Source organism: Typopeltis vanoorti, chromosome 6 (genome assembly GCF_054136105.1).
Source record: "Typopeltis vanoorti isolate ZY-2024b chromosome 6, IOZ_Tvanoo_1.0, whole genome shotgun sequence".
Taxonomy (NCBI): domain Eukaryota; kingdom Metazoa; phylum Arthropoda; class Arachnida; order Uropygi; family Thelyphonidae; genus Typopeltis; species Typopeltis vanoorti.
In genome coordinates this window covers 86,176,038-86,199,783 of record NC_143554.1, presented here as the reverse complement: position 1 = coordinate 86,199,783, position 23,746 = coordinate 86,176,038, and the positions used below count along the sequence as shown (strand labels likewise).

At 35.1% G+C, this 23,746-nt stretch overlaps 1 protein-coding gene across 1 annotated transcript in view; it reads right to left on the bottom strand.

Annotated features, from left to right (window-relative positions):
- The window catches only part of LOC150105665 (putative ATP-dependent RNA helicase DDX23), a 238,942-nt gene extending 218,899 nt beyond the window's left edge, over window positions 1-20,043 (bottom strand). Inside the window, exons 1-2 of the mRNA XM_090394985.1 lie at window positions 19,817-20,043; window positions 12,644-12,727 (exon numbers count right to left, since the gene is read on the bottom strand). Of these exons, the coding sequence (XP_090251111.1) occupies window positions 12,644-12,726 (83 nt within the window). The 5' untranslated portion in view covers window position 12,727; window positions 19,817-20,043. The remainder of the gene's footprint in view (window positions 1-12,643; window positions 12,728-19,816) is intronic.
- Between the last annotated feature and the right edge of the window lie 3,703 nt (window positions 20,044-23,746).

The following is a 23,746-nucleotide window of genomic DNA, read 5'->3' as shown; positions in this document are numbered from 1 at the left end:
CAGGAAAAGACAACTTTTGATGAAAATTAAGGCAATGAGAATAGCTTTCGTGATTTAGAAGATGATATCTCAGACATTAACGAGGAAGATGAATTCAAAGTTGATATATTTAAATTAGCAAAGTCTCAAGATTCACTGAAAATATTCAAAATGTTTGTGATGTAATTAGGTATTTTAAGACCAAACATATGCAAATGTTTGTGATGTGAGTAGGTATTTTAAGACCAAATGTATGCAAATCTTTGCAACAAAAATAATAAAGTAGATTGGGACATAAGGTGGAATTAGCTACAGATGTTAAAATGCATTGGAATTCACTGCTTGATATGGTTTCAACGTTTTAAAGATGCTAAGTTTATTAGAAGTTCATAAAGATATCGGTAGCGCAAATTTAATCAAATACTTCAAAATTCAATTGCCATGATTTGAATAATTTACTAAAGCAAATTACACTCATTGTCAAATCATTTAGTAGACAAGATACAACTGTATGTTCAGAAGATTTGATAATTAACTTCTTAAGAGAGAGAAGAAATGGAAAGTGACCAAGGCTAGAACTGCTACTTAAAATAGAAATTCACATAAAAGAGCACAGAAATATCAACTCAGATCTTTTGGGATATCTTACTTAAGCCTACTACCAAAATGGAGATCTTAAGTTTTATAACAGAAACAATGAAGCGAGACTTTTTCTGATGAAAGTACTGAATGTAATGAAAACTATTAAATTTTAATGAAAATGTTTGGTAACGAGAAAAAACATTAATGATAGAAGAAAGAAGAAGCATATTTTAGAAGTTGAAAAAAAAATTCTTTAGTGTTACCACTCTGAAAGGCAGATAAATTCTGTAAATTGAAACAAGAATGTGTTATTTAAAAATGCAAAGAAAAGAACAGAAAACTTGGAAAAATTATATCAGGCTTTGCCAACATCAACAAAATCTAAAAGAACATTTTCAGTGCAATGCATTCTTGCACAAAAGTTCATTCATATTTGTCAGACATCTTTGAATGCATTGCTTTTCCTTAAATACTTTTATTTTTGGAATAAAAATAATATGATTATTTATAAACAGAAATAAAAATGCAAATAAAAATAGTTATTGATTTTTTCTACTCTTTTTCCTGAATGAAATATAAACTCAGATTTCACTTTACTCAATTAAATTCCAAAAAATAGCTATCTATAAAATTGCCAATGGTAATCCTGTGTATTAATTCTAAATTTTTGTTATGTAAAATGGAAGTTTTTATTTATACATTATTAAAAACTGAATGCAATAAAAAAATTGTGATCAAATAAAACTGAGTTACTTAAGTCAAATAAAGTTAAGTAAAACTGAGTTAATAAAGTTCAGTAAAACAGAGTATCATTAAATATAGTATATCATCATCATCATCAAATTCCTGCCATGTACCCTCAAGGGGTGTACAGGATATGATAGTATTACATGAAAAAAATTACATTATTACGAACTTCCTATCTACAATTTTCCTCCAAATCAATCCGTTACTTGTCAAGACTCCAACATTATCAGATCTTATATTTCTATCGTCTAAGCACTTTGTACCGTATCAATCTACCTATATTTGGTCTTCCTCTGGGTCGTTTTACTGCCAACCTGGCAGAGAATACTTGCTTTGCTAATCTTTTCTCGCCCATTCTGTTTAAGTGACCATACCACCTGAGATTAGCTCTGCTATTGCATTCCTGGATGCTGACAATATCAAGTTCTTTCTTAATATCCTCGTTTTTAATATGATATTGCCATTGATGCCATCTGTTCACACCTATAATCTTTCTGTGGACTCTCATATCTGTGGTCTCTAGTCTTTGGTCAAGTGTTTTACTTCTGACCCAGCTCTCAGATCCATAAGTTAAAACTGGTTTGAACACTGTCTTGTATACAGCTAATTTAGTGTTCCGACTAATTTCTCTCTTATTCCATATGAATTTATTCAATCGACTTCCCACCATACCAGCTTTGCTGATTCTGTTGTCTATTTCTATATTTAATTTACCATCTTCACTAAAAATCGTGCCTAAGTAGCTGAAATGTTTTACTTGTTCCACAGGTTCTCCACTCACAACACAGTTGACATTTTCAATGATTCTGCCTATTTTCATTGTCTTTGTCTTTTTATTGCTGACCTTCATACCATATTTATTACAACAGCTATTCAATTTAGTCAGAGAATCTTGCAGACTTGTAGCGGATTTATTTAGAAGTATAACATCATCTGCATAAAGCAAAGAGCTGACATTAACATCTCCAATTTTGATATCATGTTTAATACCACTTTTTTTCATAATGTGATTCATATAGATAATGAATAACAGAGGGGATAATGTACATCCTTGTCTCAACCAGATTTAACATTCAACTATCTTCCTGTACTTCCTTCAATTCTAACTGCTGACTTACAACTGAAATAAAGACTAAGTATTGCTTGATATAATGCCCCATTGACACCATATAACTGCAGTGTATTGAATATCTTCTCTCTTGGCACCTTGTCATATGCCTTTTCCAAATCGACAAAACTTAAATACAGATCTTTGTTATATTCCCATGCTTTCTCGACTATTTGTCATAAAGTGAAGATCTGATCCTGACAGCCTCCATTTGACCTGAATCCAGCATGTTCTTCACCAAGCTTTTCTTCCACAATTCTTCTCAACCGTTTCTCAAGTATACTTGCATATATCTTACCAGGAACACTCAGTAGGGAAATACCTCTGTAATTCTCACATTCAGTTTTATTTCCCTTTTTATATATGGGTATTATGAGAGCTCTCCTCCAATCATCAGGAATTCATCCCTCTGTCCAGGCTTTCTAAACTATGCAGTGCAGCCACTGAAAGACTGTTATACCACCATACTTCAGCATTTCTGGTCAAATATCATCGTAAAAAACAATAGTTTTTTACAACAACTGTGCTGTCATCACTGCCTGTTTCATTTAGCAGTTTTTCAAAGTAATTACTCCATACTTCAAGGATATCTTTTTCTCCCGTTTTCATGTCACCTTTATCATCTCTAACTCCTTTTACAGCACTCTTTCCTCCAGTCCTAAGGTTCTCCAATAACCTCCAGAATATTTTGCCACCTTCTTGATATTTATTTTCTATATTCTTGCCAAAGTCCTCCCATGACTTTTGTTTAGCTAGTTTTACACAGTGTTTAGCATTCTTGCATTTGTCTCTATATTCTCTAAGAGCACAAGCTGACTTATTTGACAAGAACTTTTGGTATGCTTTCTTCTTTTCCTTCACTGCCTCTTTAACTTCCTGTGTCCACCAGTGAGTTCTGATTTTTTTATCCTTGCAGACAACCTCATCACATGCCTCTCTGGCTGAATCAATCAATGTTTTCTTCAGAGTTTGCCACTGAATCTCCTAGGTTTGATTCCTGTCCTCAAACTCTTTCATTTTTTCTTCAATAATCTTTGTGTATTTTAGTCTACAGTTCACATCTGAGAGCTGCTCAGCTTTTATTCGCTTTAAAACTTTCTTACATGTTACTCTTTTCAATATGAAATTCAATTTTATCCTGCTCAAGTCTAAATAGTGATCACTTCCAATTTCAAATCCTCTGTACACTCTGGTGTCCTGCACAAGGGAGAAAACATCACTATCAACAATAACATAGTCAATGAGACTTTTCTTATTCCTAGCCTCTTCTCTCCATGTGAATTTGTGCACATTTTTATGTTGGAACATGGTGTTAGTAATAACCAGTCCATGTCCTGAGCAGAAATCCAACAGATATTTGCCATTATTATTAGCTTTGCTCTTTTCTCCAAATTTTCCCAATATATTTTTGTATGTCTCACAATCATTTCCTACTCTGCTATTTAGATCCCCAACAAGGACCAACTTTTCCTTTTTCATTGTGTCAGTTGATTTTTCTAAAGCCTCAAAAAATTCTTCCACTTCTACCTTAGTGGAACCTTCTGTGGTACTGTAATCACAAATAAGTCTCATTGTCCAGTTCCCCATTGTGATATTTGCCCACATCACTCTACTTAAGACTGCCTGCCATTCAAGAAGAGTAGCCTCTTATTTAGTGTTGAATACTATGGCTACTCCTTCTTTTCCTTGATTGTCATTGCCTGAATATAACATTTTGTATTTATTGCTCAGAAAGATCTCGCCAGTTTTGGTCTTTTTTGTTTCAGTCACCCCTATTATGTCGATCTGGTACTTATCTAATTCCTCAGCTAGCTCCATTTCTTTGCCATTCAGGCTTCTTACATTGATAGTAGCGATCTTTAACTCTTGTGATGTTGAGTTGGGGTTTGTTTTCAGATTTGTTCCAGTAGCTGACGTTTTGCTGTTCGCCCTGGTTCACTGGCGAAAACAACGGGGACCTTGTTTAACCAGGCAACGCCTCAGCCGGCATGAAATTTTGTTATGTTGTACCATCATTTTTTATTTTGGTTTAACCAATAAGAATACAATTTGGTCGGCTAAACTCCAAATTGCCAGCCCAACCGCATTTGTTCAGTATCCAAGTAGATACCCAACAGGGTGCACCACAAGAAGGTGAGGACTGGACATTAGGTCAACGTCCTGGTCGGTTCTCCGCATACCTTTAAAGGCTGTGGATGTCTCCTTTCAGTTATACAGCTTTGACCCTTAAGCACCCCCTAAATATAGTATAATGAAGTTAATATCAATTGAAATTTACATACAAATATAAATTATTTACAATTTATATAACAAATACCATTATGATCCATTATACAGTAACCTATTGTATAAACAACAAACTAAACAACATTTTGTTTAGAGCTATGAATTACTATACAAATTCATAATCAGACCCGATTTCTCAAAAAGTCAGCTACTGGAACAAATCTGAAAACACCCCTCAACTCAACATCACCAGAGTTAAAGATCGGTACTATCAACATAAGAAGCCTGAATGGCAAAGAAATGGAGCTAGCTGAGGAATTAGATAAGTACCAGATCAACATAATAGGGGTGACTGAAACAAAAAAGACCAAAACTGGCGAGATCTTTCTGAGCAATAAATACAAAATGTTATATTCAGGCAATGACAATCAAGGAAAAGAAGGAGTAGCCATAGTATTCAACACTAAATAAGAGGCTACTCTTCTTGAATGGCAGGCAGTCTTAAGTAGAGTGATGTGGGCAAATATCGCAATGGGGAACTGGACAATGAGACTTATTTGTGATTACAGTACCACAGAAGGTTCCACTAAGGTAGAAGTGGAAGAATTTTTTGAGGCTTTAGAAAAAGCAACAGACACAATGAAAAAGGAAAAGTTGGTCCTTGTTGGAGATCTATATAGCAGAGTTGGAAATGATTGTCAGACATACAAAAATATATTGGGAAAATTTGGAGAAAAGAGCAAAGCTAATAATAATGGCAAATATTTGTTGGATTTCTGCTCAGGACATGGACTGGTTATTACTAACACCATGTTCCAACATAATAATGTGCACAAATTCACATGGAGAGAAGAGGAAAGGAATAAGAAAAGTCTCATTGACTATGTTATTGTTGATAGTGATGTTTTCTCCCTTGTGCAGGACACCAGAGTGTACAGAGGATTTGAAATTGGAAGTGATCACTATTTAGTCTTGAGCAGGATAAAATTGAATTTCATATTGAAAAGAATAACATGTAAGAAAGTTTCAAAGCGAATAAAAGTTGAGCAGCTCTCAGATATGAACTGTAGACTAAAATACACAAAGATTATTGAAGAAAAAATATTTGGTTCCTGTTCTCAAACAGGAACCAAACTTTAGAGATTAAGTGGCAAGTCTTGAAAACATTGATTGATTCTGCCAGAGAGGCATGTGGTGAGGTTGTCTGCAAGGATAGAAAAATCAGAACTCCATGGTGAACACAGGAAGTTAAAGAGGCAATGAAGGACAAGAAGAAACCATATCAAAAATTTCTGGCAAACAAGTCAGCTTGTGCTCTTAGAGAATACAGAGACAAATGAAAGAAAGCTAAACACTGTGTAAAACTAGCTAAACAAAAGTCATGGGAGGACTATGGCAAGAATATAGAAAATAAATATCAAGAAGGTGGCAAAATATTTTGGAGGTTATTTCAGAAGCTTAGAAATGGAGGAAAGAGTACTGTAAAAGGAGTTAGAGATGATAAAGGTGACATGAAAACAGAAGAAAAAGATATCCTTGAAGTATGGAGTAATATCTTCGAGAAATTGCTAAATGAAACAAGAAGTGATAGCACAGTGGTAAAAAAACACTCATCAGGCATACAGTCAGGAATACATATCCATACTTGAAGTAGAAAAAGCTACCAAAGGCTTAAAATGTGGAAAGGCAGCAGGAGTAGATGATATTCGACCAGAAATGCTGAAGTATGGTGGCATAAAAGTCTTGCAGTGGTTGCACTGCATAGTTCAGAAAGTCTGGACAGAGGGACGAATTCCCGATGATTGGAGTAGAGCTCTCATAGCACCCATATATAAAAAGGGAAATAAAACTGAATGTGAAAATTACAGAGGTATTTCCCTACTGAGTGTTCCTGGAAAGATATATGCAAGTATACTTGAGAAATGGTTGAGAAGAATTGTAGAAGAAAAGCTTGGTGAAGAACAAGCTGGATTCCGGCCAAATAGAGGCTGTCATGATCAGATCTTCACTTTACGACAAATAGTGGAGAAATCATGGGAATATAACAAAGATCTCTATTTGAGTTTTGTAGATCTGGAAAAGGCATATGATAAGGTGCCAAGAGAGAAGCTATTTAATACACTACAGTTATACGGTGTCAATGGAGCATTATATCAAGCAATACTTAGTCTTTATTTGAGTTGTAAGTCAGCAGTTAGAATTGAAGGAAGTACAGGAAGATGATTTAATGTTAAATCGGTGTGAGACAAGGATGTACATTATCCCCTCTGTTATTCATTATCTATATGGATCACATTATGAAGTGGTATTAAACATGATATCAAAATTGGAGAAGTTAATGTCAGCTCTTTGCTTTATGCAGACAATATTATACTTATCAATAAATCCACTACGAGTCTGCAAGATTCTCTGACTAAATTGAATAGCTGTTGTAATAGATATGGTATGAAGGTCAGCAATAAAAAGACAAAGACAATGAAAATAGGCAGAATCATTGAAAATGTCAACTGTGTTGTGAATTCAGAACCTGTGGAACAAGTAAAACATTTCAGCTATTTAGGCACGATTTTTACTGAAGATGGTAAATTAAATATAGAAATAGACAACAGAATCAGCAAAGCTGGTATGGTGGGAAGTCAATTGAATAAATTCATATGGAATAAGAGAGAAATTAGTCAGAACACTAAATTAGCTGTATACAAGACAGTGTTCAAACCAGTTTTAACTTATGGATCTGAGAGCTGGGTCAGAAGTAAAACACTTGACCAAAGACTAAAGACCACAGATATGAGAGTCCTGAGAAAGATTATAGAAGTGAACAGATGGCATCAATGGCAATATCATATTAAAAATGAGAATATTAGGAAAGAACGTTGTCAGCATCCAGGAATGCATTAGCAGAGCTAATATCAGATGGTATGGTTATTTAAACAGAATGGGCGAGGAAAGATTGGCAAAACAAGTGTTCTCTGCCAGGGTTGGCAGGAAAACAACCCAGAGGAAGACCAAGATATAGGTGGATTGATATGGTACAAAGTGCCTTAGACAACAGAAATATAATTAGAAGAAACACACGTATAAACCGCAGTGAAAATTATTTAATTGTAAATATTTCATCCTAAGTATCTTAGGACATCATCAGTACAGTATTTAAACAAAAATTAGGAATAACATGCAGTTAGGGCACATGGTTACAATAGAATCTCATGAAAACTTGCCTAACGTGCTAAAGTAGTACAAAAAAAAACAAAAAAAAAACGTTAATTATTTAACATAGTTCTGTATGATAATTTCCCATACTTTAGGAATAGTAAGAACGTCGTTGTGGTTTAGGTTTGGTCTGTGTAGTAGGGCTTCAGAACTTTCTTTGTATAAACGTTCATGTTTAAATAAAGATAAAGATCTATGTAAAAGTTTAGCCTTTTCCCAATGGATTCTATGGTTTGGATTTTCAATTCCGTGTTGAGAGAGGCCAGATTTCTGCGGTTTAAGAAGACGAGTGTGGTCTTGATGTTCCGAGATGCGTTTCTGAACAGACCTACCTGTCTGTCCAAAGTAAGATAATTTGCATGAGCATGGAATCTCATAAACACCAGGTAACATCAAGGGTGAGAATTTGTCCTTAGGAGAAGGTAATAATTTGTAAATTTGGTTGATAGGTTTGTAAGTAGTGGCAAAATTGTATTTCTTCATAATTTTAGAAAGATGTTCTGAGATGCTTTTAACGTAAGGTATGGGAATCCTATGCACTTCTTCCTGTCTGGTTTGATGTATGCAGAAGTGACTGATGATTTTTTGAGTTGTTTTGGGATTATATCCATTTAGGATGGCTATATTTTTGATAACTTCTAATTCCTGGTTTAAAAATTCTTCAGAGGAGCAGAATTTGTGTGTTCTGGAAACTAGTGATTTAATAATGCCAGATTTCTGAGATGGATGATGAGCAGAAGAATTGTGAATGTAGCGACCTGAGAATGTAGGCTTGCGAAAGACGGAAGTGGCGATGGAACCGTCTTCTTTTCTTTTGATGTGTAAATCCAAAAAAGAGATACCCTGTGGAGATTCTTTTTCTAACGTAAAGTTGATGCGATGATGAAGAAGGTTAATTTCATCTAGAAACAGTTGTAATTCAGGTTCGGGATGATTCCATACTGCAAATATGTCATCGACATATCTTAGCCAAATTTTTGGTTTGGGTTCAAAAGTGAATATTTTTTCCTCAAGGTGTTCCAAATTTGCTAGGTTTGGTGATAAAGGAGATTATATATTATACAAAGAGATTATATATTATTATATTATACAAAGAAAGTTCTGAAGCCCTACTACACAGACCAAACCTAAACCGCAACGATGTTCTTACTATTCCTAAAGTATGGGAAATTATCATACAAAACTGTGTTAAATAATTAACGTTTTTTTTTTGTTTTTTTTTGTACTACTTTAGCACGTTATGCACGTTTTCATGAGATTCTATTGTAATCATGCGCCCTAACTGTATGTTATTCCTAATTTTTGTTTAAATACTGTACTGATGATGTCCTAAGATACTTAGGATGAAATATTTACAATTAAATAATTTTCACTGTGGTTTATACGTGTGTTTCTTCTAATTATGAACGCACCACAGGTTTCGTTATTTAAAAAAAAAAAAAAAACAGAAATATAAGATCTAATAATATTGGAGTCTTGACAAGTAACAGACTGATCTGGAGGAAAATTGTAGATAAGAAGTTAGTAATGATGTAAATTTTTCATGTAGTACTATCATATCCTGTACACTTGAGGGTACATTACAGGAATTTGATGATGATGTGTTTCTGTATCCAACCATACAGCTTTTCACAAATTTTAAAATAATGTAAAGTCAAATAGGCAGATTTTCTTAGAAATAAAACTGAGTTACTTAAGAAAGTAAAATAAAGCTAAGTAAAACTGAGTTAATAAGTCCAGTAAAGTTGAGTAAAACAGAGTATAATTAAATATAGTATAATGAAGTTTTCATCAATTGAAATTTATATACAAACATAAATTATTTACAATTAAATTATTTTCAAAAAAAAAAGAAAGAAATTTTTTAGTTTATCAAAATAACTTTTGTAAATTTTTTGGACTCTGACTCGACATCTAGGTTAAATTCAGTCCCTCACTAGTGAAGTCTCAAAACACCAAACTTTACCAATCTGCCACATGAAAGTGCCTGCCATTCAAAGATGGCTACCTTTGTGCTTAGTGCCATATTTGCTATTCCTTTTTCCAAATCAATATTACCTGAATACACCATTTTATATATCCTATCTGTTTTAAGTCTTCTATGTCTTGGTAATATAATGCCAATTATGCTGACATAGCATATCTGTAATTCCTCTCCTGGTCCCACCTGTTTTCCATAGATAATTTCAATCTTTAAGAGTGTCTATCTACCTTCAATTTTGTTAAGTTTGCAGTTGCTCTAATAGTTGAGTTTTCACAGTTCGACCTAGTTCCTTGCCAAAAAAAAAAAAACCATCAAGGCCATGTTTAATCAGACAATTTGCCAGTCAGCAAGATAACTAATTATACTGTACTATCACATCTATTTGTAGTTTAAGCCAATTAATACAATTTGGTTGGAAAAGTCACAAACTAACAACTAATTCTTATTTATTCAGTATCCAATTATCACTTTCTCATATCACATCATGAGAACAGAAGGCGATGACTGTGCATTGATTGAATCTTCCGTTGAGCATCAGCATAAGTTGGGGGGGCCTAATTAAGTGCAATTTTAAAAACTATTGACCGAATTGGTGATATCAAAATAACCAGGACTGGAGCTGTAAATTCTCATCTTCCATTTATACCCATTCTATGTAAACTCTTCAAATGATACTAAATCACAGTTGTCTTTTGGATGATTAACAGAATCAACACTGTCATTCATCCTGTAAAAAAAAAAAAAAAAAAAAAAAAAGACCATGTTGCTTGATATAAATTCTGCTGACATACAAAATAAAAACAGCAGTATTCTTTTTCTCTACCTTGCATCTGCTTCCATATATTTGAAAGTATAATGATGACATCTTCTTCTTGAGTATTATGCAATTGAGCAGGTTCTTCTCTTAGTAGCAAAAACTTTTCTTCCACTTTCTTCTGTTCTGAGCCTTCTTTTTCAAGGTTGTGTACCTGTCTCCATTCAGCATGTCATCTAGCATTGTTTTCCTTCCTCTGGGTCTTTTTCTGTCTATTTTTCCTTCGATGGCATCTCTGATGATTCCATTCCCTTTCACAGAATATGTCAGATCCAGTTTCTTTTTCTTCTTTTTATCCTCCTTAACAGACTTCTTTCTTCTTCTACTCTTTTTAAGACCTCATCATTAGTTATTTTATCTGTCCATTTGATTTTTTTCCCTCCTTCTCCAAATCCACATCTCAAAGCTTTCCAAAATCTTTATTTCTTCTTTCTTCAATGTCCAAGTTTCAGCTGCATAGAGGGCAACAACTAAACACATAATATTTTATTAGTCTTTTCTTTAAGTTTCGATCCATTTTACTACTGAATAAATTCCATTTTCTATTAAAGGCATCTCTTCCCATCACTATTCTTGCTTTTATGTCACTTTTACATCTTCCATCACTGCTAATAACACTTCCTAGATATTTAAATGTCTTTACTTGATTCAATTTTTCCCCATTTATTCTGATATCCATATTTGCCTCTTTCCTTGCTATTTTCATTACCTTTGTTTTTCTGATGATAATTTTTATTCCATAATTGATACAGGATTCTGATAATCTGTTCAACAGATGTTGTAGTTCTGTTTCAGTATTTGATAATAATGCCTTGTCATCTGCATATCTTATTGCAAATATCTGTCTACCTCCAATCTTTATGCCTTCTTCCAAATTCTCCAGTGCTTCTTTTAACATTGCTTCAGAATACATGTTAAACAAAATTGGTGACAGAGAACAGCCTTGTCTTACTCCTCGTCCAATGATAACTGGTTCTGTTGTACCATATATGTCTCTCACCATGCAGTTTGTCCCATATATAGTGAATTAATTAGCCTTCTGTCTTTCCAATCTATACCAATCTTTTCCATTACTTCCATGATGACATATTTAACAAAAATCTTTAGAATATAACTGAGCTAGTACCAGATGCAACAGAAATCCAGCCGACTCCAGTTAAATATGATGATGATTTCCTCCCCCAAGCACACACGCTGATATAGTACTTTTAATTTTGTCTACAAACAACTCTTTGGCAAACTACACAGTCACATCAGTTATGCTTCAAACTTTGGTGCCAAATATACTGGTGTAATTCAATATCTTTCAATTACTTTTGAAACTGCAGTAATAACATATTACTACAACTTTCTTCATTAGAAGGCCACACATTTCAGCACATCTCATAGAAATCAAACCAAGATCTTTACAACTAAAACACATTGTTGTTATCAAATGAGCTACAGAAACTAATTTAGGCCTTTCACTTCATTTGATTCATATGAAGAGCCATTTAAGTGCTTCAGCTGAAGCAGTCAGCAACTGATAATCATTTAAGTTGTGAGCTGCTGACTGCAGAGATGAGCACAATGGTGCTTAAGCAGCCTTGTGACAACTTCCACAATGATGATAGATAAGCAAAAAAAAAAGACTGGTATAGGTTTATTTCTAGTTACCAGAGTAGATGAATTTGTAGACTAACAATCATTGGCAGAGGCAATGGTCTCTTGTGGGGGGGGGGAGGTCTCTCTCTCTTTCTGAGAAACTTGGGTGTTTAATCCTTCACAGGTTTAAAATATGGTTGAAACAGTATAAGTTATGGGATTGTTTTATTCTATGTTACCGTTAGGGACACATGATATTTGACAATGGAATTTATCAAATACAAATTTTTGATAAATAAATCTTCCCTTGGTATTTCCAGCTGAAACTTAAAATGTTCTATTATATTATTTAAGTCTATTATTTATAATAAACAAAACAACATTTAATGTAATTTCCAGTAAAGCATACCTTCGTCGTTTCTCTGGTCTCTCTCTTTCTCGATCTCTACGTCCATCTAGAAACAATTTTAAATCATCCTCATCAGAAGCCATACTGAAACATAAAAATTAATAAAATAAATTAGAACTGAAAAGGAAATAAATATTGCAAGATTTTTTGAGATTTGAATCATAGACAAAGACAAAGTTCATGTGGCTAGTATACATCAAGTGACCACTTTATTAGGAAGAGCATTTAATAATGAGTGAGATCCCCCTTTTTGGCTTAAGAACAGTTCATATTCTCTGTGGCATTGATATAACTGTCTAAAATGTCTAGGATGTTTGTTTGTCCACACTGTCACCATGGCACTGCCCAACTGTTGCAGACTGGATGGTGGTGTGTTTCTGCTGCCAACTGCTCGTTCTGCCTCATCCCAGAGATGCTCTTCTGGGTTAAAGTCTGGCGAATGACCTGGCCTATGAAGTAAAGGAAACCTGCTGTCATGTCAACACACTATGCACTTTGTGACATGGCGTATTATCTTGCTGGAAATACCCATTTGACAATAGGTAAACTACAGCCATGAATGGATGAACACAATCAGTGATGATGTTAAGCTAGGGTGTGGCATTTATGCAATGTTCAACTGGTATCAGGAGACCTAGCATGTGCCAAGAAAACATTTCCCATAATACCATTACATTCCCACCACCAGCCTGAATTGTTGCTACTTGGCAGAAAGGGTCCATAGCTTCATGTTGTAGCCATCATATTCTGGTTCTGTCATCAGTACAATACAGATCAACCGGGACTCATTAGACCAGGTGACATTTTTCCAGTCACCAGCCATCCAGTGTTGGTGATCCCATGCCCAATGAAGTCACATCTTCCTGTTCTTAGCTGACAGTGGTGGTACCCAATATGATTGTCTGCTCCTGCACCTTATTCATGACAGCGGATGACAAACTTTGCACTCTGAAATTATGTTCTGACCATCAGTGTTGTACTGAACTGTGATTTCATTGGTCATGGCCCTCTTATCACGTTTCACAATCCTTGTAATTCTTCTCTGACCTCGTGCATTAATTAGCTGTTTCCGTCCATAGGACTGCCAATGGATTGAAACTGTCTGATTATAACACAATTCCTGGTACACCTAAAATAATGTTGTGAAAGCCAGGAGAGTAAATGCTTATAAGATATTGGCACTGGCATGTCTGACAGCAACAATCATACCACTCTCAAAGTCACTTCATGCATTTTACCTATTCTGATGCATCAAACAAAAAACAGAACTGTCAGATGCCTGTCTGCTTCATTTACATAGCAAACTGCAGCCAAGTGACTGAACATCTTCAGGGAATTAGGTCTATTTTCCTAAATGGAAAATAGTTGTTCCTAAGTGGTCACTCAGTGTATATGTTAACTGCATATATGTTATTACTTATATATTACTTATTTAATATTATATTAAAACTGATTTTAAGAAACAGGATATAAAAGAGATATGCAGCTTTGATATCTAACAGTTTTATATTATTTCATTACTATTCAAACTAATCTAGTATGTCTATTCATTCCCCCCCCCCCTTTATTATATTGCTACTGATGCAGCAGTCTCATGCTAAGCATTATAAATTCCATTTCCAATCCTAAAATTTTCTATAAATATATCCAGCTAAGTTTTACTTTAAAGTTAAAAAGCATAAAAGACAAACAAGAATATGATCACAAATAATCATAAAAGAAGTATATTTTATAACAGTGTTCTTGTATGTTGATACAACTCACCATATATGAACCTAAATGTTTTACTGAAGATCCTAGATCCTAAATTTATTTTTCATTAAACTCATCAAGCAACATATAAATTATTATTTCTACAAATTATTTTGGAATAAGCAGTCCTATTTTAGCAAATGGGAAAAAAAAAAAAAAAAAAAAAAAATCGTCAACCGCTCAAACTTAAAACTCATAATTACTAAACTATATACATGCATACAACTGCAATGCTGAAACAAGCATTTTATTTCCAGAAACTTAAATCACACACACCTCAATAGTACCCTACTTTGGTTCTAATCTTGAAAGTTTATTTTTCACTTGGTTAGACTATAATAAATTTAGTTTAATCCTTTATCCAAGTGTCAGTAAACAAAGTTTGTGCCTGAAAGTATCTTCAGGACTGGGGTAAGGTAGTATAGCAGCGGGCAACTCGTTGCAAAGGTGGACCAAGCTAACAATCACTCCTATCTCAGTATCTCCCATAATGCAAAACACATCTCCTTGCAGATATGTATAATGTTATACATTAAGGGAAGGGCCACTACCCAGACTAGTTTCGACCTTTATTGAGGTCTCTTCAGTGGGGGCCAGGCCCAGAAGTGGAGATACCAGGCAGAAGCAATAGCGAGGTAATCTTTACCTATAGGAGTGGCCAAAAGGTGTGCCACCTTTTTATTAAATTACTCTGGATTTAGAGAAAGATGTTTAAAGTTTATTTTTCACTTGGTTAGACTATTATAAATTTAGTTTAATCCTTTATCCAAGTGTGAACAAACAAAGTCTGGGCCTGGCTCCCACTGAAGAGACCTCAATAAAGGTCGAAACTAGTCTGGATAGTGGCCCTTCCCTTAATGCATAACATTATACATATCTGCAAGGAGATGTGTTTTGCATTATGGGAGATACTGAGATAGGAGTGATGTTAGCTTGGTCCACCTTTGCAACAAGTTGCCCGGTGTTGTACTACCTTACCCCAGTCTTGAAGATACTTTCAGGTGCGAACTTTGTTTGCTCACACTTGGATAAAGGATTAAACTAAATTTATCATTTTGGTTTTAATCATGAACCAAAAAAACCACTTGCTGTCCTTATAGAGACAGACATACTCTTCACTAGTTTGTTATAATACAAGTCAGGTATTGTGTAGCATTGTTCCTTCAACATGACCACTAACCATAGCGTTGTGGAACCAAGTGATCTGGTCTACACATGATATTCCAGTTCATTCAAAATGTTCTAGTGGATTAAGAATAGGACTCTGTGCAAGGATGAAGTTTTTCCACCTCACTTTCCTTAAATTATACAGGAAAAGCACCTGCAGTATGACATGCCACTGATGCACTGAAAGGGAAATGGATCTGTTCCATAAAACTGCCACAATGCAGGAAGCACCGCATTATCCAGAAGTGCTTTGCATCCATCAGTGATCATCCTGCAAGGATGACCACAATTACAGGCCCAAGTCTATATCAAAAGAAACAGCTTTAGAGCAGTGCACCACAGGTGAAATGTAGCACTTGGGCATAAGATGTTCACCAGCCATGCACTTGCACTGCTTGTAAAAGAATGAATGTGGCACAATTTGTTGCTCCACATCATAGCCTTTTCAATGGTCTATTATTATTCATAAGTGTCTTGAAAGCAACGAATCCTGTGGTTTTGAATTTTTTTTTTTTTTCATTCAAATTCTGACCATAAAAGATTGTAAACCAACATATCACTATTAGGCAAGGGATGGGCTAAAAGTCAGATAATCCAAAAAAAAACATGCTCAATAGACTAAACATTGGACTTTTTCAAGCCACTTCAGCCTCAATTAGTAAATAATTTACAGCTTTCAGCACATACAAACCACATGTACAACATGCATATAGCAGTACTCAATGTTCAAAATGTCTTCCTTTTGCTTTCATGCATGCCCAAAGTCTGTTAAGCCACATATTGATGGCATGCACAACATCCAATGGAAAGGCTGCCACTGCTCACCACCAACTGTTTCTCTCAAGCTCCAACCACAATTTGATGTCCAATGGATTCAGATCAGGACTTCCAGATGGCCAATCAGATGGTGATATGTGGTCAAGCACTTTTGTCTCCTATATATGGTCCTCGCCTTGTGTGCAAGGTCCACTACCTACAATGAGAAGAGGCATACCACAGATTCCAGCACAGTTTCTTGATACACTCTGGAAGAGTTTTTGACCCCTTTCTTGAAGAAATGCAACAACTTTGATACCCCTGATATATCATCCTCACCAAACCATCACTGATCCGGGTTGATGATCTCTGAATCCTGGAATGCTGTGCGACCATCCAGGGCATATACCCAATCATTTTGGCAGTTAAATGACTCTTCAATGGTAAAATCCTTCTCATCTGTGAAGAGGATATCTCTGTATCTGTTGTTTGCATACCGACGAAGTGCCTTTGATTTGATCGTCATCTGTGCATAAGTTCTAGTGTTAGTAGAATGACAATAGGCTCTCACCCCCAGGTCATCAGTTAGTACACGGTACATTGTTCTCTGCAAAATGTTCATCTCTCTCTCTCATGACATCACTCTGCATTCTCACAGGATTATTACAGAGGCATGCCCTCATAAGCTGTTGTGTCCTAATGCAGAGCTGTCGACCTGTTCTTTGGTAGTCAGATATGTATTCTGTATCGTTTAATAACGTTTTACATAATGTTTAATTTTCTGAAACACAAACATCTTACTGATCCCGAGTGTTATTATTAGCAGGCTGAAAATAAAAAGTGGCTGCATTCCAACTTCGAATAGTACTATTACAGCTACACAGTTCTCAAAATCTCCCACTGCATGTTACCCCATAGAACTCTCTCTCTCTCTCTACTGATCAACATGAATGTTTGGTGCAACAAAACTGGGCTCACCAATTCTGTGGTCAGTGTGATTTGTGGAACTTGTAACAATATTTATGTCAAAGACTGTGTACAGCCTGTTGGTTGGAGAATGGGCAAACTATCCAATATTTCCTTAGTCAACAAGGCTGAAAATGTTGATTTTTGGAGTATAATGCATCAGACCTTCTGTAGAAACCAAGTTGTTTACGTAGTTACTACTAACTTGAATCCCTACAGAATGCCAGTTTCCAGATCAGACTATCAAGATTTTTTGTACCATTCCCCAAGTCTGGTGTTGCTTTCTGAGACCACCTGTGCATTTCTTTGAATCTGATAGCTTCCACACATTTCCATTAACTCACAGTTTTACCTGAAGTTGATTTTGGATGAGCCAGTCTTTTACCATAGTGACAAATAGATAGAGTATTCACATCCTATGACAGCATGTTTCTTCATTGTATTACTAACGTCCACAAATACGAGACCCTTCAACACCTTCTGCACATGTCAAACGAAGGAGAATTCATTCCAATAATAGGGTAATCAATCGTATTGTGGGATGAGTGTTTATTATTACAGATCGGAAAATTAACTTCTCTTTTCTTATAAATTTAACTTCTCTAGATCACCGTAGGTTTTAAAGTGGTAACTATTTTGCTTGTATAACAGTTGGAAAATTTTACGTATAAAGCACATGATTTCGCGTGTTGGTGACCAATTCGTACATTGCCTTATTTCTTTTTCCCCTTCAACATGAATTGACTCTTCTTGGCAGTCTCCCAACAACAGCTCTCGCTTATGTGGTCGGACTATAACATGTAGATATATAGTCAAATCTCTACAGGTATAACTATTTGTCTTATATACTAATACAGGTTACCCTGTATCAAATGTTTAAAAAGCCCTAGCTGTATTTAAACATTTATTAGGATAGAAGTCATATAGCAGACAATGAATGAGTTGGTGCTGGGACACTAGGAGTTGTGATGATAGGCAGTGCAGTGCAAAAGCAATCAATGAGTGGAGAAACTGCTTGAATAAAGCCCCTCATCATGCTGAGATAAAAATACATGCCTAATTAATCAGCATCAGCATGTGGATGTAGTCATCATGTGGATGTAGATAGTATCTCCAATCTCCAGCAATAGATATGAATCTATTATACATCACATTCACATATCCGAGATATTCACATATCTTGGATATGTGAATATCTTTAGCTGTCAGATTATTTTCATCCAATGGTGCATTAACCCCAATGTTGCTTACTAGAGGCATGAAATTCCATGATTGGTCTCTAAAACAGGATCCTGGATCATCTAACTTTGCCCACCCACTGGTGATAAAGGTTTACCCCATTTTGAAAATGGAAATCTCATTTAAAAAAATATATATGTAGACTTTGCTGGTTCATGGACAGATATTAATAAGAGAGTTTGTATGGCCACAGAACATATTAATAGTTATATTAATAAAAAACACAACATTCCATGCTAATTACAGGATTTTTTCAGGTGCAAGAGCTAAAACTAGTAGACAAACAGTAAGCAATTAATGGAGTACAAGAGTCTGATGATTTTAAAAATATTTCTAATTGTGTGTTGCATTGCTGAACACATTGTGTGTGTTTATGCATTCACATATATGTGTTTGGTAAATGACAGTTAGGATATATTCCAACAAGTTGGTATTTGGGTTACATTTTATATGTTTTGGATCCAATTTCATTTCTAAGAATTCCCAAATTCTTCTCTTAGTTATGTCATATCAACAGTGTAATAGTTTAGACTTATCCCATAACACGATGTCTCATTGCCAAAGCATCCTGTGGGTCAGCTGATTAGAGTACATGTTATGACAAAGCTGAGGTCTCACTTCTTTGGTATTCAATATCTCAGATATGGTCTTCAATGCACTGTTCAATAGATTTTTCTGTCTTAGCAAGGTGACTATTTGCCCCATAGCCTATAAACACCAAGATATTTTGATGGGTCATTGAGATGCAGATTACTACTCCGATCACTATTTCGGTTTTCACCCTTACAAACAGCCATATATATATACGTGTATGTATATATATAATTTCAGCCTTATATATATATATAAATGAGAAGTACATTGGGTTTATTTGTTTCTAATAATATAACATATGAAAACCGACTCTGGCTCGGTATTGGTAACTTTTACTCAATAGAGACCTCTTAAAAGTAATAGCTTAAGGTCACAACAACCTTAAATCCAACCCTGCTGAAGTTTCAAACATTACTTCAGTTCAAGCCCAGACAACCAGTGTCTGATTTTTCAATCCAAATGAATGTATATGCAAGGCAAATTATGCTTATCAATAAAAACGAATTGCATTTAGCATTGCCACCCTACTCAAGTTATGTAGAAATAAACAGAAACATCCAGTTTGTTGGGACGGCAGCCACTTTCAAATTCCAGAACCAAATTTCATACACTCCACAAGTAGATCAAATGTTACATAATTAAAGAGCAATCGTTGTTATTACCATTTTTTTATCTGAAAATCAAGATAAGTACACTTACTTGTTAACCAATATTTAATATCTCATAAAACATAAAAACACTCTTCCTTCGGAAGTGAATATATTTATTACAGTGCCTGTATACTCTTCCTTCGGAAGTGAATATATTTATTACAATGCCTGTATATAAGCATTTAGTCCACATCGAATCAACATAACGTTCCTTCACTATTACATTTTTAAAATTGAATATCATTCATTTACAAAAGTAACCATTACTAAACACCATAAAAAACGAATAACAAACGTAGATATATTCTACTGCTGCCACCTATGTAGAAGGAGAAGAAAATAGCGATAAATATATAAAATGAACATGTACATCGATGATTATTAACAGAGTCGGCGCCTAGTATTTTTCTTGTGTGTGCGATTGATGTTCGGCGCCTTTCCAAAAAAGTTTTTTTTTGAATAAAGTGAATGAAATGAAAAACAAATGAAAACTGCTTTACAGTATAATGTTACCTACAGATTAGTCCTGCTTATACAATTTTTTTTACACGGAACTCAACAATTAATCAAAAGTTGATTTATTAAATCAACTTATGATTAATAAAGAAGATTAATAACATCATACATCTCCTAGGAGATGGGTTTTACATTATGGAAACTACTAAGAATAGCGATCAGAACGTTCCCCACCTTTGCTATGAGTTGCCCTAGTTTGTGCTACGTATTTGAACTCATGCTTCAGCTTACGCTAGTAGTCGCCGATACTTTTATAGTTACTATATTCGGCATGAAACTCTTTGATTCCGATCTTTGAGTTTCTTATTCGGTTTTAAAACAATGTGAGATTTAATATCCCCTTAATTTAAATAATAAAGAACTATTTTAGGTATATTTTCGTAAATTTTAATAAAAAAATTACAGTGATATAATCGGGTCCAAGATACAATTTCGGAATTTATTTGTTCGTTTCCGGGAAGATCTGACGGGACCCGAACGGAAGACGACGTACATGCATAATTACATGTACCATTCGTTGTTCGTTTAAACTCTTATCTCATATTTTTTGACATCTTTTAGGCGCCTTTTCTTCTGCGGCGCCTGTGTAGATTGCACACTTCGCACACGCCGCCAGCAGGGCCTGATTATTAATAGTTTCAAAAGAACGTTCAATTATCTGTTCATTATGCAAAACTGGAAAGTTTTTGCTCCAAAAGTGGAGAAGAAGCTTGGATCACTATATTGCGGCAGGAGTAGAATATTTCGAAAGATCTGTGTTCTATATCTTTCGTATATACTTTAAATTACGTATGTCCCGGAAATGTTTGAATATACCTCGTATATTAAAATCTGGAGTGCGGAATACTGATTATAAGGATAGGTTTGGGCAGGATTTATTTCCTAAATTTCTTGCTAAAGTTGAGCCCTAAAGCAAGTAAAATTTTTTGCGGAGCCCTCGCAACTTGATCTTAAAAATAAACATGAAAAAGGAAGAAATCAATGAACACTCACCATTTTACAATTTAATGCTCCGTAAATGTAAAAAAATTAAGTTCATTTTAATGACAATAGTGCAGATGCTGTTTTGAACTGCAAAGTTTTTCAAAGTCTGGTATGATGGGCGTAACTTGTAGCATCATATCATCGATTCATTCATTAAAAAATAATAAGTGAATGGCTGTAAACAAGATTTGCAGAGCCCTGTAATTTCAGTTGTCGAGCCCTAAGGCTCCGCGAAGCTCGCTTTGGGAAACCCTAGGTCAGGGGAACATGGATTAGAACACAGTGGACAGCAGGGAAAGACTTTATTTTCGGATTCATGAAAATGCCAGTTAATATAGCAAGTTGAATGACTGGACTGCACGATTCTTCAGCTGTCCTATCCTATTCCCACAGCCATACGGCTGGTTGGGGTAGCTATATGCTACCATACTAGGGAGATGATTATGAGCAAGTTGGTTTCCCTATTGCCTTCCTTGCCATAGTATATTTTATGACTGTAGCCATGTGTGTTCACGGGACCGGTTTGCTTGTTTTGAGGAATGAAAAGCTAGAGTTACCGGTAGAGAAAATCCTACACCACTGAATGAGACCTTTAATCGAAAGAGACCAGATAAAGGTCCCTCACGTCATAGACGAGAATAGAAACCAGTTCTTTCCGACCAAAGGGATTCGTCTCTACCGACTGAGCTACGAAGACTCCTTTCTTCAGCTAGCAAATCTATTTTACGAGTATAGCGAGAAATGCTGAGTTTCCTGAAAGAAGAATGATTTAGAAATATACGTTTCTAAAAAATACTAAGTTAGCTCACCATTAATTACAACATCCTTATTTATCTTCCTCTCGTCGTAGAGGGGATTTGAACACGGATATTTCGATTCAAAGGAAACGCACCATTTTTCTGAACTCGCTAGAAGGGATAGAGAATGACAGTAGGTGGGATATGTATTTATGTTTTATGATTCAAACAGTGGTTAACGGAATGTGAAATATTTCTGTAAAATGATAATGTCACACAGAGTGAACAGTGAAGCTCTTTTGTACATGAAAAAATAAGAAATGGAAAAGAAACCGAATCCCTGAAAGCAAAGTATGTTTAGTAAACAGATGATGTTGACTTTATTCCAATGGAGAGTAGTGAATATACTGTATTATTTAATTGCTGGATTGATTATTAGTGAATGCATTGGCACTAGATAAATTTATGGAATAACTTCACAGGCATAGGGAAAGGCAGGTTCAGGAGTATTGAGACTTTATGGAGATCCTCTTACATTAACCACCGTCATATCAACAATAACAATGGTGATGACGATCATAATAAGAAGACGAAATACTATCGTATTCAACAAATGAACTCCTAAATGACTAAACGATTTCGTAAAAAATGCAGAAAATATATATGTACTATATTAACGAAAAGGCTTTATACGTGGAAATATTTATACACGGTCGATTTTCTTGAGTTTACGAAATGAAAAACCCGAGTTTCCCGAGAAAAAACCCACTTGCCCGTGCCTGGTCTATAGCAGCAGCCAACTGTAAATTTTTTTCTACTGATCTCAAGCTCACACCAGATGGCCTCAAATGTTATCATCAATAACACTCCTCCCCATTCTTTTCTCTCTGTCTTTCCTGAACACGCTATTCCCCCCTCACATTTTATCCCACTAATTATATCATCTTCTATTAGCCATGTCTCACTAATGCCAATAACTTGTGGCCAGGAAGAACTAACCAAGGCCAAAAATTCATCCTTCTTATTCGGAATAGTCCTGGCATTAGTGTACATAAAGTGCAGAAGTCCTCTAACCTCATTCCTATTTTGACGCCTTATACTAACTATCCCATTTTGGTTTGTTATCCTTTGTCCTAACTCAGGCATATTATACACATTGTTACACTCAACTGCCTCAATGCCTACATTTACACTCAACAGTATCTCCATCCTCCCTAAAAGCTCCAGTTTCCCTGATTTTGTACATCTACTTTCACTTCATTCAGCAATAATTTTTTCAGTCTCCTGAACAAACACCAAATCCATTCAGATTCACTTCATACATCCATAAACTCTACACCATCTTCCTGAATAACCCATGCGTAGAGTCATTCACAATCATGGCTCTACTTCTCCACTCTGCTCTGTCATACCGCGACAGCAGACTAACTATCTTAATTCTCTCACTCTATCCTTTTGCTACCTCTAGTAATTCTTTTAAGTCCTCTCTCATAGCAAAATTTTCACATTTTAATTGATTCTTTCCGACTATTACAATCATTTCTTTCACCCTATGCTTCAATGCTCTAATAACCTCGCTCATATTAATAATTTTCGCACCCGGAAAGCACAATTTTGTCAAACTCTCATCTATTACACCTTTTACTATTGAATCACCATATAACACTTGTTCCTTATTTTTTCTTTCACTCCCTATCATGCTCTCATTTATCTTATCATGCACTTGCTTCTTTTTGTTAGCT